At 45.1% G+C, this 27,358-nt stretch overlaps 1 protein-coding gene across 5 annotated transcripts in view; it reads right to left on the bottom strand.

Moving 5' to 3' along the window:
* The window catches only part of slit1a (slit homolog 1a (Drosophila)), an 83,897-nt gene that overhangs the window by 44,403 nt on the left and 12,136 nt on the right, over positions 1 to 27,358 (bottom strand). For all 5 annotated transcript variants that reach the window (XM_010744532.3, XM_019260840.2, XM_019260841.2 and 2 more), the window contains exons 3-4: positions 25,736 to 25,807; positions 24,144 to 24,215 (exon numbers count right to left, since the gene is read on the bottom strand). In XM_010744532.3, the coding sequence (XP_010742834.3) occupies positions 24,144 to 24,215; positions 25,736 to 25,807 (144 nt within the window). The remainder of the gene's footprint in view (positions 1 to 24,143; positions 24,216 to 25,735; positions 25,808 to 27,358) is intronic.

The raw sequence follows: 27,358 nt of genomic DNA, 5'->3' as shown, positions 1-27,358 counted from the left end.
GTCCCTTTGTGGTGCAGATGAGAGGAGGAAAGAGACGATGGAGCTCAGTGGGAGGAGGACTTGTAAAACGGGGAAGGAGAAACTGCTGCTTTTATAAAGAGAGGCATAAACAGGCTGCTTTAGCAATACTCTCACACAAAAACCCAGGAGAGAAAGAGAGAGAGAGCCTCTCTTTCCCCTTTCTGTCTAGAGTCGAGGACTAAATATAAGCTCTACAAAGAATCCTAATGAAAAACAAACACTGTGCTGATACCAAATGCAGCATCATTAAATAAAGCATCTGTTTATCTTTGTAGTTTTCTTCTTCTTTTGTAAGCTAATGTCAACAACAGCCACCAGAACTAGTACAAACAACCAGGGAAAATGATGAAACGGAGCTGTATGTCACCATAGTCCCTCTTTCCTCTGCTCTATTTATTTATATGGACCTTCAGGAAATAAGTCATCAAGCTGCATTATCTCATTTCCAACAGACTCCATGGACAGTCATGGCAGAGCGCTCATTTATATATTTAACCCTCCAATGTCACACGCTTCTATACATGCTGAAAGAGGGAAAAGGAGGCCATGTGGACGCATCTGGAGACGGTTTGTGATTTATTCGGATGTTGAAATATACAGCTAGCATAACACCCTCTGTCTCCCGCTCTCATAATACACACACATCCACAAACTGTCTCCTTTTCGATGGGACCTAACGGGGATTTCATGGATGAACTCCAGTCTAATCATCTGCAGCTCACCGACCAATGAGAAACACACAGCGCTCCCAGACTGGAACACTCAACAACCACCAAGAGAAAACACAATGTCAGTGGAACTTATCAAGCCCACATGAGGGCTGACAGACACACACACACACACACACACACACACACACACACACACCCACACACACACACAGAGCTATCAAGACAGAGCTAGTTTAACTGTTGCCCACATCTCTTCTTTCACTGTAAATGATTCATGATGTCTATGTGTACTTGTAGGCTTAAAAATCCCATATGAGCGCATACATTTGGCTGTGTGCTTTGCTGCCACCCGTGAAGCAAATGAAAGAGTTAACATTGCGGAGAAAGAAAGGAGAAAATCTATCCTTTCTCCCAGCTCTCGATTCACCCTAATTTCCCCCTGCCATTATGTCGTCTTGTGTTTCTGAGTGTGTCCAAGCCTTTCATTGGCAGTCAAGCTGAGTGATGGAGCAGGTCTGAGCTGCATCGATCATGACAAACGCTTACAGGCGCTATCAACTGACGGCGGGGTGTACGATAGTGCCGCTTTGCACAGGGACACGGCCAAGCCCCGTCCATCCATCATGCTGTCTACCTGCTGGACAATGGAAGAAAAAGTGTGAGAAGAACGGAGAGGAAAGGAGAGAGGGTGAGGGAAAACCTACCTCTCAGCAGGTCCATTATCACTGCCATTACCTATCCCAACATCAGCCAGTGTGGCTCACACCTATAGCCAGAAATAATGACCTCCATCTCTGAGAATAGCCTGGAACTCATTTTGCTTTTTGGGAAAATGTTTTACAAGAGGAGTGAAAGGGAACAAGACAGCCATTTCGTAAGACAACAAAGCCAATCTGGGTGGCTGCTGTTACTCTCACACAACATACACACTGTGTGGTCTTACTAAACTAGTTAAAGATGCTTCTTTGTGAACGGCTGGCTACCTAAAAAGTGGAAAACTGATCCTGAAGATCGGATGACAGCTTTTCCTGGAAGAAAAGCACTGGTCTGAGGTCAGTGTTATTGAGCCACTGCGATGACAGATCTACCACACCTAACCGCAGGCGGCTGATACCAGATCAGAGGACTGTCACTAAGACACACACAGTCAGGAGCTATTTCAATCAACACGTAAACTGAACACACTTGAAGACACTTAATCGACTCCATGCACTTTGTTGAGTTGCAGAGTTGCATCAAGGCGCAGAGTGAGAAAAAGCCCAGGGGAGAAAGTGGATAAAAAAAAACATGAAACACAGGGAGTGGGAGTAGGGAGATTTGATGAATGCTGACCAACATGAACCCCTGCATAGATCATCTCCTTGTTTCCTCTCCATTTTTCTCTCACAGGAGCTTGTACACAGCCTCCTCTATTCTCCAGGCTCACTGTAATCGAGAGTGAAACCTCGCAGTCATTACTATAAGCTCTCACGGTCGCAGTCACACATGGAAAGTATCAGGCGAGAGGAGAGGAGAGGAGAGGAGAGGAGAGGAGAGGACTAAGCCAGAGGGAAGGTGAGCAAAGTAGCTACCTTCATATCGTGCCTGTTCTCTGTTCAAATCCCTCTGAAAGCTAAACTTAAAAACAGCCCTAAGGTACCTGCCTAGATATACACAGTCAAGGACACCTCGGCTAAATAGAAGAACTCATTAGAAAGGAAAAAATATGTATGATTTCCCTTCAACTGATCTTGTTATTACTGGATATAATATTATCCTAAATTACACTTTTGTTTCTCACATTACATGTTCAAATGTGATCATTTTCTGAGTGTGCACTGACATAAATATCTAGTATGTATGTATCATTTAGCTGAGGGGAAAAAAAGGCCGCATTGCACCGAGTGGGAGATTTAGATGTCCCAAAGGGCAGAAGAGAGAGGTGAAGTGATGGAACAATAAAGGCTGCAGGCTCTTCCTTTGGTTACACATACTGCCTCCTGCTCACCATGATGTATGAGACAGGTGCATTGTGGCTGACGTCAAGTCAACAATTCACCCCGGGCACGTATCACCTTATCTTTAACAGGACACGCTCACATGCACACAAACACACCCTCCAAGGCATGCATGCACTTACATACAGTGCTTTCACTCACACACAGACAGACACGCGTTATCTTAACGCCGCGAGACAGCAATGTAATCAGCAGTAAGTCAGGCCACGTATCTCTGCACTCAGTGCTTCACAAAATACACAATACAGGCGACTAGTTGTTGGCTGAAGACAAGAGCAGCTATTAAACAGAGGGTGGAATTAGACTTGTGCGTCACAGTATACAACAAACTTGTCCGGTCCGTCCAGTGTACAACTTGATTTATAGCCAAGTGTTGGATTTCACCTGTTGATAGCACCACAGCAACATTGTATGAAGATGTCAGACATCGGAGTATATCATGCCCAAACTAACTTTTCACATTCTTTAATATACTTACTACAGCAGCTACTTGTGTAGTCTCCATTGCTACGGTGCCGCAGTACGCTCTCACATACTGATTCTCCAGAGCAAAAGGTCACTGACAGACTGAACATGTACAGTGATTACAAAACCATAGTACCTGGGTGTGAAAAGAGTAAAGAGCCATCGATTTGTTATTCATCCTGTGTGCTCAGGAGTATTCAGAGACTTCGCATCTCCATCTGCTCAACCAGACTGCGCTGCTCATCCCAGACAGCCTATTACATAAGTAACGAGGTAAAGGTTAAACACTGGTCAGCTAGCCTCATGTGTTTGAGGAGGCAACATTTCCTTCCTGTGACAGGTGAGTGTACATGTCAGGGGTCAGTAAAGGCATTCATGAAGCTATGAATAAATAACTGCAGGGTCTCTGAGACTATGGAAATCTTTCATGAATATTACATGAGGCTGTCAGGAAGGCAAGCCGCTACACTCACTGTGGCGTCAACGCTTACAAAGCAACAACGTACTCGAACAAACTTTAAAAGTGTCTTCCTAATTCCATATTGAGCCTCTAAAATGACTCTAATTAAATTTTTTGTTGATGTCTTTCTTTTAATTATTGTTCTCTTTATCTTTATCTCCTAATATGTGTGCTTACAATCGATTTGTGTTTTTCATGATTGCAAACTGTATGTTTTTAGAGGAAATTTAGTTTAATTAACAGAAGTATTTCTTTTGACGCCCATTTGTGTTGGTAATGACTTTTTTGTGAGGTATGGCATCTACAATTTAATGGCAAAAAAACGGGACTTTAAGGAAGAAAAAAATGCAATGAAAGTGAATCAGAGCCTCTGGGCTTTCATTTTCTGCTTCTCTTTCTATCAGTGCTCTTAATTAACTTTATTGCATAAAGAAAGTCATTCCACAAGAGCTAACGGCCCAATACTTTTTAGATTCAATTTCACCCAGGCAGCGAGTCAAAACCCAACTGTAGTGTGTGTGTATTACCTTGTGTCTGCGTGTGTGTGTGTGTGTGTAATCCTCATGTCAGGATGGGCTCTAAAGTCTAAACTTGAGGTGCAAGGCCAGAATTTGCAGAGGTGCTGGTTGCTAGGAGATGAAAAGTACCCAGCTGGAATTGTGACTAAGCCTTGAGGGTAGCGTGTGTGTGTGTGTGTGTGTGTGTGTGTTTGCAAACATGCACATTTGTATGTGTGTGTTCTTTTTGTGAGAACAACACTGAAGCTGGCAGAGGAAGGAGAGGACAATAGAGTTGGTCCCAGCTGTGCTGCAGTGGGTGGGAGTCGTCCTGAGAAAAAGAGCTTAACAATGGACATCAGTGACTGCTCTGGATGTTTACTCTGTCCTCCACACAGCTCTGGAATACCCTCATCCACCCACACTGACAGCCCACATACAATGCAGGCAGGGGAGTGAGTGAAGCGAACCTTACAACCACCACATAATGACAGACAAAGACGACTATTTCAGCTTGTGGATATAGATGATCTGCTGCTACAACTAACAGTTATTCCTTTATAGTATTATGGCAGACCTCAATGTGAACAGCTTTCATTGGACCTATTTCTTTGGTAAAAAGTAGTTCCAATGTATACTGTTCATAGTGAGGTCTGTGGATCATCTGGCCCAGTGGTGACACGGTTTATGGAAAGACACTTTGTTCTTATGTAATTTTTCAGTGCTTTGACTTGCACAAATTAAATTCCATTCACCTCCTTTGAATTTGGTTGGCAACACAAATCCCTAAAACCTCAGACATGGTTAGATGCCATAAATGATAAGTGTGAAAATATTTATTCTGAAATTTGAATCAACTGCCCCCCTTTAAGACAAAAACTTTCACCAAATGGTGGACTGACGGTCTGCCTCACTCTTTTATTCATTACCCGTTTGCATTCCTTAAAATATTTTAGAGGTGTCGCTTATGGCCTTGAGGTGTTTTCATTAATGACTGACCAGCCTGAAGCAGCAGATGTGATCTGCAATGCTCAGGAGATAAAGATGAGGCCTGAGAAGACTGAGCTTTCAGGGTTAATGAACCCTTGCAGAGGTGGAGCCGTAGGAATGGATTATTACCACAAGGGCCAAACGCACACAGACACACACTTGTGCACACCTCTACACACACACACACACACACACACACACACACACACACACACACACATACACAGACTTATGCCAAAGCGTCTCTTTGTCTACTTTCAACAGTACTCCAAGTTGGATCAATAAAACATTTCAAGAACTTCAAAGATGTATTTCAACATAATCTTTATGAGTCATCTTGACAACAGCATCAGTTAAATATATCCCTGAATGACGGAAACAGTCTTTCCTTTTTCTAACAGATAGAGTCCAACACAATGGAGGCTGAAGCACATCCATCATCATCCACAAGCATTAGCATAAAGACTGATTACTCCCCAGGGCTGCGAGTCGCCTGTGTGGAGTAATGAATGCATGCCAGGACAGTTAGCATACTGTCGCTAGCCAGATGAGGCCAATACCTTTAGATAAATTGCCGAAACAATGACAGCTATGATGGATAATTGGGAATACAGTGGCTTTTTTGTTCCATATGTGTGAACACTGAATCAAATACATTTGTTTGAGTTGAACTAACATGCCACTGAGCCTGCTTGTGTAATCATGTCCCTGACGGCATGCGTCTTTGTGCGTTCTTGAAAGCAACTTCTGGATCATTTTATTGCCATAAGTTCTGCATGAATGCCGATGCATAGCCTGGGGGGCTGAGAGCATATTTGTGGCTGTGTGTGTGTGTGTGTGTTAAAGAGACTGGTAGCCCCTAAGGAAGCTGTGTGTCACAAAGCCAGCCTGGCACTCACTAGAGGACCAACTGCCAGAGCAGGGGGCATGAAATTAAAACTCACCACCCAGGAAGGAATAAAGGGAGAGAAAAAGTGAGAGGGAGGAGGAGGAGGAGAAGAGAAGGGTGGGTGGTGGAGAAACAAAGGATAATAAAGATGCAGGGGAGGACAGGACATAATAGGCTGGTAATATAAAATCGCCCAGGTCAAATAGAAAACAAAAGAAATTTGCAGCAGCAGAGTGAAAATGTGCTCTGCATTAATGATGCCCGCCGAGATCCGTCCATAGATCCATATCTGCATCGAGGGGGAAAAAAAGGATCTGACAAAAAAAAGAAAATGCTGCAGCGATCAAAAAAACCACAAGAAAGACCATCAACTGTTCAGAGAAAAAGTGCTGCTGACCCTTCAGAACTTCAAGCCATATATCATCATATGTGTTGACTTGTCTTGTTGCCAGACATACATTTGGTTTGTGTTTCTTGTGATGGCAATAGATCACCCCACTGGTCTACCCCTAATCAACACCGAGACTGTGTACAGATCTGGCACATGCATCCCCCCCCACCACGCACACACACACACACACACACACAAATACACACACACACACACACTCTACGTCTATGCAGGCGTCCTCTCTACCATTTTCAACTCTGACCTCCAGAAAGAACAGGAGGCCCCGAGAGGCTATGATGGATATGCCAGACACAGGGAGTGAGTGTGTGTTGGGGGGGGGGGGGGGGGTAAGTACACATTTATATGCTTACCTGACAATGCTACATCCTGTAGCTGAACTTTGCTATTTATTTTCTTTGGTGTATTTTACTGCACTGTGCAAATCGCTTCCCCCCCACACCAACCACCCTGCACACTGCTACAGAGAAGGTGTTTACTGAGAAAATAATGCACACATACACACTCAGCTGCAGACACACTCATGGCTGGGAACAGCTAAGCGGATGTCCTCTCTCCGAGGTTCCTATCTCACCCCAGCCGTGACCTTTCACCCCACCTCTGTGAGTCAGGCTGGGAGGGCCCTGAGCGTGACCAATCCATTAGACTCCTCTGACAAGGATGAGGATGACATCTGAACCCCCACAGGCAGGGGAGGGAGGAAGATGACAAACAGGAGGAGGACTACTAAAAAGCTGGGAGGACAAGGGCTGTGGGGATGAGGGGAAGGTGCCCCCTAAAATTGGAGCAATAAATTGTACGAAGATTCCTTAATCCCCAAGTAACTATGTAAATCTTTGAGGCAGAGAATTTTTGTTGCTCTCCCTCCTGTCTTTGTGCTACTTGTTCTACCTTTTACCTTGATTTTTAGCCGACTGAATCATGTCACAGTGATTTTGTGTAACCATGTAAGGCGGACTGAGTCAAATCAATTAGCAAATCGAAATCACAGAGATGAGGTGTGAAAAAACAGGAGCCTGTCGAATTGTTTGAAGAAATAAAATGTCACACAATATTTCACGGCGATGATTTTAACACCCGATACTAATCACCTCAACTTTAGGTTGGCTGAACAACTGAATCAAATCTGTACATAAACATACTCATACAGTACACATGCAACAAACACAATGATGCATTCTGCCATAACAAGTCAGATAGGATTTCAGCAGTGTGTCACCGATAGCAGAGTTGCCTCGCTCTGAGCTGAAAAGAGAGACCTTGGGAGGAAATAAAGGAAGGAACAGGAGTGGCTGTGTGAAAGGGTGGGAGGTGGGGGGGAAGGAGGAGGAGGATGGGACTTTAAGGATGAGCGAGTGAGAGTGACATTGGACATCTGGAATGCCTTTGTCTGCATAGGCTAATATTTGCTGTTGGATTTTGCTTTTTCCCCTTTTCTTATTTGCTGTTGATGGAGACGAATGGAAAGGCAGATAGCCAACGGGTTACCCAGTAGCAAGACTTATGTGTGTGTGTGTGTGCGGGTGTGTGCGTGTGTGTATAGCCAGCAGGTTCCCAAGCAGCAGGTGGTGAGCAGAGGCAGAAATATCGAGTATAGGAATCTTGTTTCCTGCTCAAAAGTTGTCGCTACTCTCCCATTAAACCAGAAATGTGTGTGTGTGTGAGAGAGAGAGGACAGAGGGAAAACGATGAAGACATACAAACTCGTCTACACATGGTGCCAAGATCCACTCCACCTCCAGCCCCTCACTCCTCTCCCCTCCTGGGGAGTCAGGGGTTGCGGCAGCCTGGGTGTCTGCCTGAAGGCCAGTCTCACAGCGGGCCAGTCATAGCGGCGGCACTTTGATGTCTTTGTGGCGAGACTCCGTGCCTCATGTCCACGCTCATTAACTTTGTCAATGACAGATCAATGTGAGCCTGCAGAATGCTGCGCTGCCTCAAAATTACAGCCTATTTACCATTCTAGGTCTGAGTCTGGACTGGCCTTGGCATCGCTCCGAACAAACACAATACAGCGAGAGACGAGGAGACTGTTTGTTCATGATAGCACCCATTTAACAAGAGTAGCCCCTTCACACATGCAAGGAGGATATTGCTCCACTTAACTCTGGCATCCCGACTTCCTCCGGCTTAGTGATCACAGACAGCAGTCACATCTCTTTACATCCTGTAGTTCCCTGTTTAATGATTAGGAGATTACAGCCCTTCCATCTTTTTGCACCTTAACGTCAGTCAGACGGATGCAGCCGGCCAGAGAGCTAAAACCATGAGAGCAGTCCAGGCTTGTCTCTCACAACATGACCCACATTGTCAAGAGCTAGCACTTAACACCTTTAAACCTCTTACGTCTGTCTTTTCTGTGTCTTGTTTTACTTGGCACTCAAGCTCACTTATGGCTGATTTTTACTGCTTTTCCCTGCGTTTTGATGGACTGCTATTGCAGTTGGAGTTTCTGCTGTTAAGAGAGAGCAAACAGTCAATCTTGGGATTCTTTGTTTTTTTTTCCATTTGCATATTATTGGGTGCCAAAATTTGACACCAAAGTGACACTTTATTCAGAACTTTAGTAGGAGGAAGTTGAATGTTGTGTTTTTCTGCATGCTTTAATTTTTTATTTAACAAATTATGCCAGACCTCTCAGTGCATCAGTCTCTCTAAAGTCTTCTCTAAAGTGCATATACACATGTGCACACACAAACAAGTTCTCACATGGCATTGCACGTATACATGTGTGCAGTGTACACACACACACAAAGCCTCGTGCACACAAACACACACAGCCAGAGAGATCATCTGTACTCTAAATATTTAAAAAGACTATTCCTCTGTCTGTAATTAAAACCACTGCAGCATTCCAAAGCTGTATCCCCTACCATCAACCCATTTCTCCCTCTCGCTCTCTCTCCATCTCCTCCAAGCCTGTTGTTCTCTTCTTCCTTCCTCCATTCTGACCTTTGATTCAGTTGCCTAGAAATGGGATGTTTGAAAATCTTCCAAAAACAATGAAACTGTGGGAATCCTCTGTGTAACAACTGCCCTCTCCTTGACATCCATGAATCCCCCCCCCCTCTTTCTCTCTCATGAGTACCCCACACAACCTCTCATTTTCACTCGCAGCTCATCTAGAATGGCATTGGTTTATTTACTGCTGGGAGAAAGTAAAAAGGTCAGGTTTTGTCTGGAAGGTAGGCAGCCGTAGCCGTATCTCTTGAGGAGATGGTTGCCTTTCCTGAGAGAACTAATGATATGTTAGGACAGCCCGCAGAGCAAACACAGGAATCGTGAGTCAGCGCCACACACTGTTTGGTTTAAACTCAGGGCTTCTGTCGTGCCCAGGCCTGCGGTGATACCGGGGGTAAATCCTCTCCCTGCCCCACTGCTTCCTCCCATTAGAATCTGCCCAAATCCTGCCTTTATCGCTGTGTTTGCTCTGCTGAGCTCACTAATGCTCTCCAGCCTCTCTCACAAGGTAGGTGTTTATACGCATGTGTGTGTGTGTGTGTGTGTGTTTGCTTTGGCCTGCACAGCAATGCTTCCCATCCCTTCACCATCAACATGGATGGAATGCAGAGGGTAATGCGACGAAAGGCCTATGAGTGAGAACACACACTTAGATGCTCACCAATGAGACATGTTCCTGGAAAGGAGAGCAACAGCATATTCCTCAGCTCGAGTATCCATAGATGTCGCGTGTGCGTTTGAGTGTGTGTGCCGAGTTGTAAACAGGCACTTCTCATGAAGTGGAGATGGTCTACGGAGAGCTGCTCTCATTTCAAACATCATTTATTTATTAGCCCCCTGTGTGGCACACACGCACACAGTCACACATGCACACAGTGACAGAAATTCTGCAGTTTATTCCATCACGCATCAGCAATCAACCTCATTCCCTCATCTGTTTTCTTTCCGCCCCGTCCCTCAATCCCCCCCTCTTCCTTCCTTGAAATCGATGGAGTGTTTTGTCACCCAATGCTGCGTTTCGTGCAATATTCATCTGAAGAAGAAAGCTCATCTCACACTCAATGAATTTTCATAAACTCAGTTTGCCGTTGATTGGTAAATGAAGGGGCTACAGGCTTGACACACATGCACGTACGTACGACCATGCACGCACACACAGCAGCAACCCCATTATGCAAGCTTCAGGCGAGGGCTTTGTTTCGTACCATTGGAATCTGACAGTGATTTATGGAGAAGGGGAGTCACACTACACCCTGATACACACAGCAACACAAAGCAAGGTTACTGGCCCAAACATGGGTACAAAGAAAGGTTACTGCTCCACCAACAAAGCCACACTGACAGCAGTGCACGCTGTGGTCTGGGGTCAACACCACATCAATGCAACCCAACGGATGAATTCAGCCGACCCACTAAATGAATATATTGGCCGCTTTCAATAACTTGTTTTGATGAATTCCATGAATATGAATCTCTTTCTGCCTCTTCACTCAATGATTCCCTAATGACTCTTCCGGAAACTCTCCCGATGTCATACTGAGTCCAAGTTTATGTGCCAGTTTCTGGAGTCATTTTCTGCTGCATTACCACTGCGGTTTTGTCAAAGCGGTGAACCCTGAGAGGCCAGACACACCCTGCCTCTCAGCGCAGGTATGCCCACCGCAGTGCCAGGCTTTCTTCTGTTCCTTCTGCATAGGCATGTTGGATCCTCCTTATATCCGCTATCAGTTACAGCTCAGGTGTGGACAACACATTCCTCTGGACTCATTATAAGTGTTGAGAACACAAGGCAACAATTTAGCTGGTAATCTGCAACTATTTTAGCTCCACGGCCAGTTTTGGAACACACACATGCAAACACTGCAGGGGGAAAACTGATTCCCAAGGGAATACTTATTCTACACGGCAACCACAGAGCTTTTTTTTTGCAGCGCATTGCAAAATCCATTCTGGGTGCTAGTTTGTTGCTACTCACATTCGTGCTGGGACACAAAAGAAAGCTGTGATATACCGTCTTGTAAAGTCAGCAGGCCCAGATAAAAAGAGGGAAGAGATAAGAGGAGTGGGACAGACAGATTAAGGTCAGAAGGAAAAGTTTGTCAGTCTTGTGCGTTAAAAAGTTGGAAAAAGTACACAAAACACTGATGACTCACAGACGTATAACAGTGACAGTGAGTCATCCTTAATGAAGCTTAATTTGGGGGTAAAATGCTAGTTGCTGGTTTTGCTCTAAGGGCTCAGGGATGCACCGCAAAACCTAATGATATCAGAGAACAGGCCTCTGCAGCTAATCACGCAGTCACATGAACTATATAGACTGTACTGTAAAGGCACAAAGAAGAGAAAGCGAAAGGAACAGAGGCGAGGACGGGCCTCATTTGAATAAGAGTTCATTTTCTAAAAATGTTCCTCTCCGTTTTGCTCATTTCACCACTTGTACTCTCCTGACGAGTGCTTTCATCTTTGGCAACAATAGTATAGGTTTGTGTGTATGTATGTGTGTGTGTGTGTGTGTGTGTGTGTGTGCATGTGTGTTTGGTGAAGGTTTATGAAAGCCACTCCAGGGCTCTCCAAGGCCGGCCAGCCACTGCCAGCCTGACGATTGAGGATCGGAATTCAGGAGGGCGGTTGACAAAGAGGCTCTCCCCTGGTGTGTGTTTTACAGAACGAGAGAAACGCATAGTGTAGATGGAGAGAAAGAACGAGAGTGAGAGAGAGAGAGGGTGAGAGATGAAAGAGGGAGAGCAGGTGTGAGTGCCTGAAACAGCATTGACAACTCAAAGACAGTGGTCTATTCAGCGCTGCGTAATTGCCGTTACAGTGGCTGCTTGTTTCTTTAATTTCCTCTTTAGAGCGATACGGCAGCTCTTGTGTTACACATTAATTATGTTTTCTGGGATCCCCTTTCTGCCCCTCCCCCTCCCTGTTGACTGACAGCTCGGCTGCCTCCTGGCCCAGCCTGGCTTGGAGCAGGGGAGTGGGTGACTGAATAGGCTAATAAATGGTGAAGGAGGGGTTGGTAACACCCCGCCCTATTATACCAGCGCTGTCACGCCTGACCCTTAACCAAACACACACACACATCCACGCACTCACGCACAAACACACACTTGGCTCACAATGTGCGCATACAACCTTGTACGTAGTCACACATACACACGCACACACACCTTCACATCACCTCTGTCAGCCCTGACCCCATACCAAATACCCAGGCTCCCCCCTGTATCCAAGGTGACCAAATGAGGCCCCAGCTATCGCCTAGCAACCAGGGAACAATGAGCTCCAAGGAGATGGAATGGCTTGAGCAAAGGGCAGGCTATTCTCTGGAGATGGAGGGAGGGATGGAGGGATGGGAGCCGCGGTGGGGAGAGGAGGGGACGAGGGGTGATGGGAATGGTGTTAGGACACATCTTTAACCATGTCACAAAGAGGGTGCCTGCCTGGGAAACAAGGCTGTGCTTCTCTAACCCCGCTGGACGTCTTCGCTCAACTCTGCTCTGTTCAGCTCACTCTCACAACTTGAAAAAAACAAAACAAAACAAAAACAATCTGACTTCTACCTTTTTTCTCCCCCCTAACCTCCTCTCCACATTCATCAGAGTATGAGAGGAGGTAGAGAGTAAAGCCAGAAAAGCAAAATATGATATTACATAATCTGCTGTTCCGTTCTGCGACACAGACATCTGTCAAACATCGATAATATCTTTGTTGTGCTACCAAGACCAACTCAGGACTGACAGCATTATGACAACTTCCACAATCACTCAGCTGAGGAAACCTTTAACTAATTTGATTGTTGACACCAACATCTCAAAGCTTTAATCATACTGTGAAAGAAACTTTTGTCAGTTCTCTCTCTCTGGCCTTGGAGGAGCGAGGGTGTTAACACAGATGTATCACCATCTTTCAGCTTTCTATATCCAGAAACACAGGTAGGAAGGTGAATGAGGGTGAGATTGCCAAGGGGCCAAACGCAGCAACAACAACACTTTTGCCAATTCAGTCTCCATAGAAACTATTAGGAGCTCTACTATAAAAAGACAAAGGAATGAGTGAAAAGTCAAACTCACTCAGATAACTGGCTCACATTATAATGACTTCACTCAGGTATTTATCACATATCCATCTTTGATTAGGCTTATCTCCTGCCAAAGTTTCTTGCAGTAAAAACAACACCTAGAACATCCTGAGACTGCCTCTGTCACGCTCCACACACCAACTATCAAAAATGTTGTACAAATCAATTCAAGGGAAATAGATTAGCGAGGGGGAGGAGAGGAAATAGAGATGATATAAGATAGGTAAAATGAGTGTTGAGGAAGTGTGGAGGACTGCCGGGCACCAGTCTGTTAGCTTGGTCATGTGAAAACTCTTTGTTAGCCATGAATGGCCTCCTCTCTTTTACAACAGCTTTATGAAGTGGAACCTGGGCATATCCCCTCAGCTCCTACTGTATACTACACACACAAACACAAACTGTACCTTTTTTGCAACCCCAGCATGCATGAACATAGCAGCTATGATGTGACCAGGAAAGTGGCCTAATCTACAAGTCAAACGTAATCCCTGTCTGTGGGCCTAATGAAGGTGTCAGGGGGAGGGCGAAGTAATAGTGTGTGGCTATGCGTTACGGATTAATAGACACACACACACACACACATATGCATAGATTGGTTTTGGTGGATTTAACAGGGGTGTGGAAGGAGGATTTAAGGAGTGGCGACGCTTCTTCTGGGCGAAGTCAAATCAAAGAGCATCAGACTGTTCAAATATCCCTCTGTCGCTGTTTCTTTGTCCCTCGACTTATTCAGATGGCAATTTTATGAAGTGTTGACACACTCAAGAAAACAAGCGGAAAGTAGTGATAGAAACGTAATGTAATAGAATGAGTTTGTGTATCTGCCATTGATTTCTGGCCTATGCCGTCGTCCTGCTTAAAGTATCTGACCTTCCGTGGCCTGTAAATATCGGGAAAGGTCTCTGGGATAATGTATTGGACAGAGGAATGCTATAACTTACCCAGACTATAATGATTTGCTCTTTTCTTTGATGGTACTGTGTGTCTCTGTGTCTGGCTGGAACACTCTTGACTTCATGGGAACTGTCTGCATCTCCAGGTCTGGGCTAGGCCGGGGTTGACCTACTACGCTTCTATTCTATAAGCTACAATCCAATGTTGGTAATATCCACTCCACTAACACCGGCACCAACAACATCCCCTCCAGCCATTGGCTTGATCTCCACATGAAAGAGCCTGCGAGCTCATTACCACAGCCTGGGGCTCATCGGGGCCTCCAGTCCCCGGGCCTTTTATAAGCCAGAGAGGATGGAGAAATCCAGCCAGGAGGGAAGAGGAACAGAGAAAGAGATCTCATATAAGGCTTGCCATCCAGGCAGCCAGGTGTTAAAGGTACAGATAAGACGCAGGGAGGAAGTAATAGAGGGGGAGGAAGGGGAAGCGATAAGGAAGGTAGGACAAGGTAGATGACAGAGAGGAAGAGAGGTACAGGGAAAGGGGCAGGGGGGTTGATAGAGGGGAAAAGGGGGGAAAGCTGACAGAGGGAGGAGGCTTTCTACTCCTATCTCTGTGCTGTGTTTCATCCTCCATAGGGCCCCAGTGTCACTCAGGCCTCCTCCAGCAGAGTCCAGCTTTGAAGTGATAATGGGGCTTTTGGCTAATGCTCCACTGCAGGTGCCCCTGGCTCCCTCTCCCTCTCTGTCTCCCAGCACAGCCACATAGATGAGAAAAGATGAGAATCCTTTCAAAGTCTACAGATGAGGCCAATCTTTCTTCTCCCTGCTTCTTTTTCTTTCTTTTGCTTTATCTGCCAACCCCACTTACTCTATCCCCACACTATTTATTGCTTCCCAGGCACTGTCTGTCACTTTCAGGTTCTTCTATTGCCCTCTAACTCATTTTACCCTCTTTCTTCTTCTCTCAATCTCCATCTGTTTACTTGATTGAACTGCGGCGCGACAACGGATTTAAGAGGAAGGGATTTTGAACTACCTGAAAAAACAATTTAAAGTTCATGAAGGAAGAAATCAACTTTCCAAGCTGTATGAATAATAAATAAAACATGTTTTATATTCTTCTCCTGCCTCATCTTCATTTCTCTTTCACTGCTCTGCTCTCTTTCATTCTTTCTGCTTTCCAGCTGTGCCTTCTATCTCTGCATGACTCCCACCATCTCAATCAATACTCAATGCCTCTCTCCTCTTTTTTGGCCCTTGTGAGGTGTTAGATTGGTGGGACTGCAGACCCTGCTCAATGCACAACAGGTAAACACACACATAGATCTGGCTGCATTCTCAGATGTAACACTTATTTCGGGAAGCTTTATATGGGTGGGGCAGGTGTATGTGCATGTGAAGTTGAAACAGCGGAATCGATTCCATCCCCCAGCGATTTCCTGTTATACCGTACAAAGCTAAGAAGGAAAGGCAACCTCTGCACAGAACAACATACTGTTTCTCATCAAAACATATCTCCACAGTGCTGACATACACTCTGGGGGCTAATGAGATCACCGCTCCATGCTGTGATACCAGCAGGAGAGTATTGCAAGAGGGAGCCAATATTAGAAACAGATAGGCATTTGAATTGGAATTCAGCTTTTCCTCTTTGCTGTGCTGACCGGCCCTGCACGGCTCAATATGTATTTTTACTGGAATGTGGGCAGTCCACTTACCTAAGCAGACAAGTGTCTTTTGTTTACCGAGAAAGTGGGATGTCTGAGGAGAGAGTGCAGGGCACAGAGGCTCAGGATAGAAGCTGCGGTTGTAGTCAACATTTAAAACAGTTGAAATAGATGTGTGTTTAAACTTTATTCTTCAGGTGCTGCGCCTTTTTGTCTTCTTCCACTAGTCACACTGAGTGACGGGTTGGTTTAAGTGTTAACATGAGTCAGAGTAAGAGTTGTTTGTTTGAAAGTTTTAAAGTTGAAACGTCTGACAAGGTGTCGGGTGGTCAGTAGAAAAGCATCACAAAGTAGGGAAAACAGGTTTGGTGTTTATTGAATCCTAATGCCTCTCTGAATTCTGTGCACTGTGGACTACTTTTTTGTAGCAGTAGATGTGAATTATTCACAAAAGCTATAAAAATCTGGACACATGTAAATGAATATTTGGCACTATTTGATGCTAGCCATGCTTATAAGTATTTTTTTTTAAGGCAGAAGGGAGATGATATTGCCGTCCTGCAAAAGACTCATTGTTGCTATGGAGAAAATGGCAGGGAAACATTGTTGCAATTGCCTAAATGTTAAAATGAAAAATCAGTATACTGATGAGGTGGAGAGTTAAGTAGCTATAGATGGTTCATTTTGGTTTCTGTGGCGCACACACAAAACCAAATGCCAAACATATCCAGTGTAATCTGCATGAATGTCAAGCATAAGTTGAAAATTAACAAGTAATCAAGGCTTATTAAAATGTCAAATGAAATGACAGCTTAATAGCAGAAGGATTACAGACATCTAAACGTTGCCTTGATTTAATCATAACTGCAATGCATTCAGCGCACATTGTGAAATATAATATGGCAGCTTCCTACAACCACAGTCCAAAACTGCCAATTAGAAGCACTATGTGAGTTGTAGGAAGGAGGCTAGTGTGCAGTTGCATAAAGTTGCCTCATTCACTTAGCCAACAAAGATTTTCTCACCTGAGACTCAAACCAGCAAACCTGTTGCCACAAGTTTGCTTCTTTCACCATTAGCCTGCAACATCTTAACCTCATTAACCCTGAGGCAGACGTCTTTGTACAGTCAAAACAATCAGTCACTAACTCTCTGTGGCACTCTGTGGCAGCGGCTCTGCAGCCTGTGGAGTCTTTGGAACAAAAGGCCTGGAGGTGTGCTAAGTATAAAGCCCTGAGAATGGACCTGCTCACCACAGACAGAGAGGAGACAGATCCGAAAGTTCACACACACATACACAGACATGCAGAAATATAGCCACATAGAAGAGGAAGGAGTTCAACCAAAGACTCTCCTTCCAGAGGATAAAGGGATGCATCCTAAAGCCTATAATTACATATACACACACACAACTAAAAATCCAAAAATCTCTTTCCATCCATTACACCACACTTTTCCCAAGCAATTGGATCAGATCTCGTTCAGAAAATATGAGTCTCTTTTTGAACCGTTTCGGCACCCAAATCTTTCTTTCTATGTGTGTCTTCCACTCGCTCAGAAGAGGTAAACAACCTGAGTCAAAACCCCGCAGAGCATTGGAGCAGCAAATCAGCAGGAGTGGGCTAAGTACGTGTGCAATGACATTTGTGTGATTGCGTGTGTGTGTGTGTGTGTGTGTGTGTGTGAGAGAGGCATAATTTGCCCTGCAGTTTGTTTGTTTGCTCTTTTTAAATCTCAGAATCAGAGACAGAGCCCCAGGCCACAGGATAGGGCTGGAACAATCATTTACTGTACGCGTGTGGGTTTGCTGGGCATGTGTGCTGGGTACACATGCCCATGTGTGGGTAGTTTTGTGCTTCTTCCTGCCTTGGAGGATGTTGGGATGGGTTTCGATCCCCCGACTCCCTCTCGCTTCTCCCCTCAAAGGGAAGAGAGGCTGTGTTTGGGTCCGCTTGGGTTACTTCCAACACTCCAGTTCCAGAGTCTCAAGTCCAGACCCTAACAGCTCATAACTAGAGATTACACACAGACACTGTAGTCTTCCTGCTAAGCTCCTCACACACGACACTTCCACATGATGATCCAAAGCAGATAGTGTTGATCGAATCGCCAGATCTTGAACCGAGCTATAACGAGATGGACAGATGCACTGAGTGAGGGAAACACCTATCGCAGGGAGATTGCACTCTATTAAGCCTGTGATGAATGAGCTGGAGTTTTCATTCTGATGGCTGCATTCATACTCCGTGCCGCCTAACTGTACAGAGCTATTATGTACACACACATCCACTAAGCATGAGTTCATACACACAAGCAGGACGACCCGACTAGCACTATATGGGTTGTTATTCCTGGCTGGAATTGCAGCATTCCACAAGCCCCTTCTTGGAGATTCCAAGGAGAGTGTGTATGTGTGTGTGTGTGTGTGTGTGTGTGGGGACATGTGGGCCGTGTGTGTCAGTTCCAATCTGGACCAGGCAAAGTCAGCCACAGAGGCAAACTGTCGGCAGCAACACAGAGAGGAGAAGGAAGAAGAAGAGGAGGAGGAGGAGGAGGAGGAGGCCTCCTTCGGCAGCGTCGCGAGTCAAATCCCTGTGTGTGTATACTCATGACGGATCTAGACCACACTGTGATGTCTTATTCATGCCATATCAATTCATAATGACCAGGCCGGTCCCCAAGACACACACACACACACACACACAGAAACGTCCATGTGTGTGACTGGGATGGTCATCGCAGAAGAACCTGTGTGTGTGTGTGTGTGTGTGTGTGTGTGTGTGTGTGCGTGCGCACAGCTGGTCGTAAGAATATTTAGAGCATCCAGAGCTTGTATGAGTGAGTATGTAGAGCAGGGTGTACCAGACGCTGGACACACACACAAAACAGCACTGATGTCCCAGCGCTTTTGTGTGAATATTTAACAAGCCTCAATCCATCTGTTCAATTATTCATGAGGAAGGACACCGAATCGTTAGTAAATATAAACACCGCTGTTTCTCTCCCGCCTTCGCCACATCTCTGCTCCTCTTGCACCTCTGACCGTCTCAATCTCTCTTCTTTTCACTTTCTTCTTTTTCTGTTTTTTTTTTCTCCTCCTCTTTTTCTTTTTCTTTCACTCCCCTTCTGCTGCGGTTGTGAATATTTCAGATGGCGGAGTGGTTTTTAAATTACCCCCTTTTGGCTTCCGCTCTCCTCTCATGGTTTGGTCTGCATTTCTCTCTCACACACGGTCCGACTCGTAAAGAAAACAGCGACAAGCCATAAAAGCCACTTTTACCAGCTGACAAGGACAGGGGCAGGAAGAGGGGCAGGGGCAATAAGTTAAGGCCTGCTTGGTATTTTTTGGTTGTGCCGTTCAGGTCAGATATGTCCCGCAAAAATTTTAACTCTAGCCCTGCATCTAGACTTAGAAGTTAAAAAGTCAGTTCATCCAAATGAGTAAAAAAAAGCATATTTCTGCCTGTCTCTAGGTTTATAGTAATGCAAATTTGGTTTTATTTCATCCAGGTTTTGATATATATATATCTCTGAGAACCAATATTTGTTGACAGTGCTCACAGTAGTGCAGTCATACTAAAGAAAGTTGCTGTTTTGTGAGCACCACAAAACTCAGAGATGGACAGCTAAAAAACTGTATAAATCAAACCAAAACTCCTTGTAAGGGTAGATACCACTGGCTGTAAGTAACAAAAAAATCATAATTTTGGGTGGACAGACTCTTTAAGTAGCCAATTTTTCTGATGCGTTGCTTTCTTTGTGTCTAAAGTTAACTTTTACTCACTGAAGTCTTTGCTGTCAGTGTTTACTTAGTGTCAGACAAACCGCAGTCAAGAAATCAGGATGTCTGCCATCGATGGCACAGAAACCTCCTGATGAAGACGGGTTGCCATGGGGACTGCTGCCAAGCGGGGGCCCAAGCGGTCCTCTGAGGGAGAGAGAGAGACCTAGCACGTCGAGGCAGGTCATTCATAAGCAGAGACAAAGAGAAGGAAACGACAAGACCAGCTTGGACCATTAACAGCCTGCCAGACACACATGGACACACAGACACACACACACACAGCACAATATTATACAAACACTTAAAAACAGTCACGAGGAGAAAAAGAAAAACACATTCATGCCAGTCTTTCAGCCAGTCATATAGAAAAAGTCAAAAGTTGAAAGAGTTAATTTGCTTGCTTTGTGGCACAAAAAGTCTTGGAACACCAGAGCGAGTTTACAAGCCAATCAATGTACAGCGAATGAAAAGGGGGAAATACAGAACGCTAACAAAGTCAAAAACAAATGGGAATACTGCGACAGAGAGATGATTTATAGGTTTAATGATAGTGCACATTATTTATTCTAGATCTCCTTCCCCCAAACAATTCTTTATTCTCACACTGAGCTACCGTTCCCTAAGCATCAAGCGATCAACAAACAGAAAACACAGCATCCCTCCAACACAAACACAGAACAGGCAGCCCTGCATCAACACATAGCTGAAGCTTCTCTTTTATCTACAGTCAAAGCCATATAAAGAATCTAATCCCTCGTGTATGCCTGCCATCCACACATTAGCACACAGAGATGTAATTATAGCGTTATTCTGTGTGTGTTTGTGTCTAATTAGTGTTATTTACATTTTCCCTCTTTTTTTTTATATCTCGCGTGTGTGCGCATGTGTATCACCCAGCCAGTATTCAGGCGTGTGTTTAGGGTTTGTGTATATCAGGATACCTGTCGTCAAGCATTAACACGGAAAATGAAAGATCTTAAAGGATGAGACACATCCCCTCTGCAATCCTTTGCCAGGGTTTCCTTGGCTCTCCTGAACTACCACACCCTTCCCTCTTCCCTCCTCCTCCCCCTTCTTACCTCCCGGGGTGATACACAAGGGAAAACCTCTCTCTAACTGTCCCCTCACCCCACCACGTCACACCGCACGTTGGCCATTAATGAAAGCAACACCCCTTCAAACAAGACTGTGTTGTTGCCGGCATTTGTTTGTGGCAGCAACAAGCAACATGGTAATCAAAACCCACAAAATACCCCTTCGCCTTCTCCTCCCTGAACCCCCCCATCCTGAGCCCATACCAGATGCTATTCCCCGGGGCCAGCTATCAGGCTTACTGCTCTGCACTCCTCCAACTCTGCTCACCTATCCCTCTTTTTCCCTCCATCCCGCGGTCCTTCCTTCCTCCTGCTCTCCCACTGCGAAAAGACACTAATTACAGACATGGATGAGTAGATTACAGATCTGAAGTGCAGTGGAAGTGGGATGAGGAGAAGTCAGGGGTGGTGGGCTGGGGGCAACAGGTCGTTAACAGTGATGAATGCAACTCTATTTTCACTGTTATTGTTCACTGGTGTTCTGTGCAGCGCCTCTCACCTTTGCGCCGCCGTTCCCATGCCTTCTCATCAGTGCCATCCATCACAGGCAGCTTTAACTAACTCTAACTATCTCTAATCATCTCTAATCAATTCCAATTATCTCTCCTCTGCCCCTCATGCATCAGTGTCTCTGGTATCTCCGAGGCAGTGGAGCGGGGGTGTAGATAAAGAGGTAGGCTCTCAAAACAGAAAGCAGAACACATGGCTCAGTAACATATACGTGTGCTACCTCAATTCTCTGTGGTGTGAAAAGAACACTTTTTAAGGTTTAAGGTTTGAGCTTTGGCAAAGATAAAAAGTAATTATTTCTAAATGTGAATTTGTTCTTTTTATCCCTGAGCCCAGAAAACTTGCCATTTTTCCAACATCTGTGTTGTAGCAGATGCAACGCTTGCATTAATTCTCCATCTTCCCTTTGTAGTGAAACCTCATTACCCCGTTAGCTTAATGACTGCATGGGAGTCAAGTGTGTAAAAACCACCCACAAATCAACAGTCCTCTGTTCATTTAACCGACAGCCTTTTATTAACCCAGCGAGCTTTTCCTCAAAAGTTTAATCAGAGCAACAATCTCATCTGCTCGCCCTCCCTCCTCTATGCCCTACGTCCTTCTTTCTGTGGGATGTCTAAGACAAATAGCCACTATGTTATACAAGTTTTTCCTCAAACCCTCGCTCCAGAATGAGCGAAAAGAGAGAAAAAGAGAGGGGAGTAAAAGAGAGAAGGAGAGGAAGGGTGTAAAAAGTAAAGAGAAGGAGAAGGGGGCAATTAATCCTGCGTCCAAGAGGAGAGAAACCATCTGGGTTAGTGCTCCACCTGAGGGCAGCGGGCTTTCACATTAACCTCTCTTGTTAGGATCATAAATGCAGACCCTAACAAGCCCTGGTGTGCACTTTGAGCAAGTGCAAAGACACACACAAATACATATGCAATCATAGACTCTCTGTCTACCTCTATTTCTCTCTGTCATCCTCAGACACACACACACAAATACGCACATGAAATAGCAGCGAAAGTCTTCCCCTGGGAGCTGAGAACCTTTTAAGTCCATTAAAAGCTGCTGGCGGGAGCGAGACAAGGCTGTAACCTAACCGCATCAGACTGGAACCAGAACCCACGGCATGGTCCAGACACACCGTGTAGGAGTTAAGAAACACATTAGGAAAAACCTTTGTCTTCTACTGCTGTTCCTGATCCCACGCTACGAGACCTAATTTTTAACAAGCACTAAAAGTCTTTCATAAAGAAGCAACTGTCAATCAAACACAGGCACCATAAAGATTGCATTATTTTCAATTCCATGGCCCTGGATTGCACATTTGTTTTAACTGCTAAGGAACGTACGGCACTTCCACACCTGAAAAGCTTCAAGGTCCATTACGGTTCTCTTTTATCCAGCCAAGGATAAAGAACAAATGAGTGTATACACAGACACATAGCGAATCGATTAAGCACTGTTAAACAAAGTCTCATTCTCCAGAACATGGTAGAATAGCCAGCACCGGGTTTAGAATAATGAGCGTGAAGTTAGATTGGATGAAACAGGGGAGCTGTGTTAGCACAATCCTCTGGCTGTTGGCAGAGCCCGCTGCTCCAGATGGACTAATCACGCTTGTTCAAGGCCATCCGCTGGTCTGGAAAGGCCTCGGTCTGCTCTGTGTCTGTTCCAGCTAGACAGACAACTCAGTGCTGCACAGTGTTAGCAAGCCACAAGCAGGCCAACCTTGCCCCAAAGGATGATGCTTTGCCCTGAAGCTCTACAGGTTGGTTTTGGCATAATGATAGGTGACGTGAGGAGATAGTTGCGAGGAAGTGACAGATAGATTCAAGATGGTGTTTAACATCAAACGCAACATAAACAGATGGAAGGCCGAGGCCCAGGTCCATGGGTTAGCAGTACCACTCTGTGGATTGAAAGGAGGGAAATGATTTTTCCATGTCCCACTGTTTCATTATTCCCAGATGCTTCAGGTAATCTGAACTGGAATAATGGGAGCTGGAATGATCAGCTAGCAACAGGGACACTGATTATCCCGAAGAAAGAAGAAGAAAAAACATTGAGCCTTGTTGCAGATGGGAATAAAAGTTTAACATTACTGTGGGATTGTCTCACTGCATGGGGTGCATGAGTGTAAGGATGCGTGGGTGTGTGACAGTATGGGATTGGCCTCAACAAGTGGAAACTGACTGAAAACTGTGACACATTTCATTCACACTGGCAGTGTGAGCTTTGGGGATTTCTCCTGTGACATAAAACGACCTCATTAAGTAACAGACATCCTTCCACCTTCAACAGAGTTTTAAAGTCTAATGTGTCCCTTATTTCAAATCCCAGTGTCAGACCAACTCCCTGTCACCAGTGGCTTCTCTCGCAGACAGACTAAGAGAGAGAAACTGCAGATGACTTGGCATGATGGCTCAATGATGTGCAAAGAACTCAGATTTCCACTCCATCCAGTTATACACGGTAAGTACATTGGATATCACGTGGTACACTTCACCTAATAACTCAGAATGTAGCATTCCAGCAAGTGGAATTGCAGCTTAATTGTCCTTTAATTGTGTTTAAACCAAACCAAAGCCAACATCCATCAGACTTATTGAAACCATGCTGTGCAGTATATTCTTGTAGCACATACATCTCTGAGCAACATTGGTGGTTTGCATAATAGAGAAAAGACAAAGAGAGATGGCGTGTGCACTGGCAGAGATTAAAAAGTGTGTGGGTGCTCGATTGAAATAAAAAAGTGAATGTACTTACAGTCGAGACAGGGCAGGGTTCTTCTGAAACAGCAACTCAGGAAGCTGCTGCAGTTGATTACGGTTCAGCCGCCTGCGGCAGGGAAAACATATGATCAACCAGTGTGTGTGTGTGTGTCTATGCATGTGTGCCCTTGTGTAGGCTGTGAATAATTTCTGCTAGCTGCCGTAGAATCGGCTTAGCCACAGGCGATTGTGTTTCAGTGTGCTCTGAATGTCACATAAATATCCGACTGAAAGTTCAGGGGAATTAAACTTCTCGTCAGAGACAGCGTCGTAAATTATCTCTGCACACTTAAATTACAATGCTGCCCCTAGTAGAATTCAGTGCCCTGTTGACTTTCCCAGAGTAACGGAATAGCAAAACTCCCATTTAAACAAGTGAATTACATCCACCAGTTATCATGAGTTAACATGAACAGATTTTATCTGGGCTGAACTATCAAAACAAGATGTTTTGAAATAAAATTAAGAGAAATGGATGAGCCAATTCAAGCCAAAGGAAGCAATGACAGGAATGGTGGTTGGCAACAGATTCCATGTCAAACAACTAACGTCCAAGACTGGCAGGCTTTATGCAAATACAACAATTAAGTCAATGAGGAACAGACTGTTGCTAATCTGTTGGAAACCACAACTCTCTTCTCTCTGAATGGCCCATTGGAGGCACATGGAAGTGAATGCAGCGGCTGTGGTACTGAGAGGCTGCAAATCTGAAAGGCAGCCCGCTGCCATTCCTTCAGACACATTCAGACAGATGTTGGGATCTGTTCCACTCACTGTATACACTGAGAAGAGTGCTTGGCCAGCTGAGGTGGAGATTTAGTGCGCAATGGGCATTAATGGTCTGCTGCTGCTCCGTTCACACTGTACTGTACCTGCTGGTGGGTTAGTGGCTTTTAAACATTAGAGAAATGAGCCACTTAATTTCCACATTGGTCTGGCACATGCATATGTCTACCCAATGTTCGGAATCAGTTGAATATGGAGGAAGAGGAGGAGGAGGAGGAGGAGGGGGGAAGCTGTACATGGCCTCAAGTTTGGTAATGTAAATTGTTAATGTGGGTTTCAGATCAGGGGAAAGTCTTTTAAAAGTTAACCACTATGTGTGCAGGACGGCATGTGTCCATAAAGTCATCTGCTGTGCAGGTTTCCATGTGGGTAGCCCTATTGATTTGCTAATGAGCTGGTCGAGGTGTGGTTGACTGTGTTTGTCTGTGTGTTTTCCCAGCCAGTTTACAAGCTGTCAAGGAGTCCTGGTGCTATCCAGATGAGCCAGGGACTGCGGTGGGGGAGGTCTCTTAAGCCCACATATCCCACTGAGGGCATTCCTGTCAGGCAAAGCTAATAAAAAATACTCCCAACCCACGCTGTACCCTCTCAGCACCATCCGACCACAATGGAATGACAGGGAAGTGCCTCACACTTGATACACCATTTACAGTCGGTTCCTCCTGTTAGTCCCATTACGCTGGACTAATATAAGTACTGAATACAGATCAGTAGAAGGGTGGGATTTCTGTTTGAAGTTCAAGTTTAGAAAAGACATAAAAATGTGTTATTTCTGGTCAGGCAACCCTGGGTGGTACTCACAGTCTCTCCAGCTCCTTCATGTCATCAAAAGCTCCACGCTCGATCACAGCAATCTGATTCTCCATTAGTTGCCTGCAGAAGGAGGACAGAAAGAGAGCTTTAGAAACTACGTGATACAGTGTGGCTTTGACTTTTTTACGAGTCTGTAGACGGTCACTTCCCTTTAACAAAGTATAGGGGGCTTTGGGGTTTAGGTGGCGAGACTTGTATATACAAGCTGGGTGCAGTATATTCAACACTTCTCTCTCTCTTTCTCTCTCTCTCTCTCTCTCTCACACACACACACACACACACACACACAGCCGTGGTGGTGTGGACTGGGGGGCACAGTGTGGAATTTTGGCAAAAGAAGCAGGAATGGCAGCCAGGAAAGTTTCTAAGGTGGCTCAGAAAGTGTGGGTACGGGTTCTGGTGTGGTCCACTGGGTGTAGCAGTTGGGTGGAGACAAGACGAAAAGGTAGGCAGGGGGTCAGAAAGTGTGAGAGGGGAAACTAAGGTGGGCTCCAAGGTTTTTACAATTGGCACAATTATGGGAAAGTAGGCTGCGTGTGTGTATGTGTGCCTGCTGGATCGCACAGTTGGACAGTATCAGAGTTGCAGGCAGTACATCAAGGCTATTAGTCATACACAAACAAACAGGGATGCACACAAACATACAGTACATGCACACAAGCAGAAACACATCCTTCCCTCACCTACATTGCCAAAGCTAACGTACAAAAAAAGAGGTTTGGATGGTTTTGGAAGTGTTACAATAACACAAGGCCAGGAAGGAGAGAAAAGTGTCCAGCAGCTTTAGAAGCAACAAGAGCTTTCCTTCATTACGTATACAACTGTTCTGTGTTGAAGGCAACCTCTCATGTCTCCTGTGAGGCCACGCCGTGCTGCAACTCAGCAGTCTGGGCTTCCTCCCCATCGAATATAAATGCTAATCACTGTTCGCACTCCATAAACATAGAGAGAAAAGTGCAATTCACCTCCGATCTCTTTCTCATGAATTTAGATGGAAGTGCAAAAAATAAAATAAAAAATCGTGATGATGTACTTTAGAATTGAGAAAACTTTTTTACAGACAGTCTGAGGGCTTGTACCCTTCAATTTTTCTGATCTCTTTCTTTCTACTTTTTTTTCCCAATTGTTCCTTCATTGTTCTGTGTTTCCTCTCTCTCTCTCTCTCTCTCTCTCTCTCTCTCTCTCTCTCTCTTTCTCTCTCACACACACACACACACACACACACACATTGCTGATTTAGACCAACCACCCAGTGCCAGACGGATGGAAGTAAATCAGCTGTGTTGATTTTAGACTGACAGGATAGATGGCAGCTGACTGTAAAGATAAACCTATGTTCCTGTTTGGCTCCTTCTGAGGGTTGCCCAGGGGTCAGCAGGATCAGAGGTCAACCTGCTGTTAGTCTTAATGCTGCTGCCCCACAGGTCACCCCTCAATACACAGAGACAGATTTTTCTCTGGTTACACACACAGACATGCCATGTACCTACACGATGTTAATCATGCATCATGTACATGGTTGGCTGACATTGCAGAAAGCGAGCAGTGTGTGTGTGTGTGTGTATGTGTGTGTAGCACAGTGGTGGCTGTGAGGGAATCAGAGTCTTTACA

Source organism: Larimichthys crocea, chromosome III (assembly GCF_000972845.2).
Source record: "Larimichthys crocea isolate SSNF chromosome III, L_crocea_2.0, whole genome shotgun sequence".
Classification (NCBI taxonomy): domain Eukaryota; kingdom Metazoa; phylum Chordata; class Actinopteri; family Sciaenidae; genus Larimichthys; species Larimichthys crocea.
Note: the sequence above shows the minus strand (reverse complement) of the source record. Positions and strands in the feature narration are given on the sequence as shown.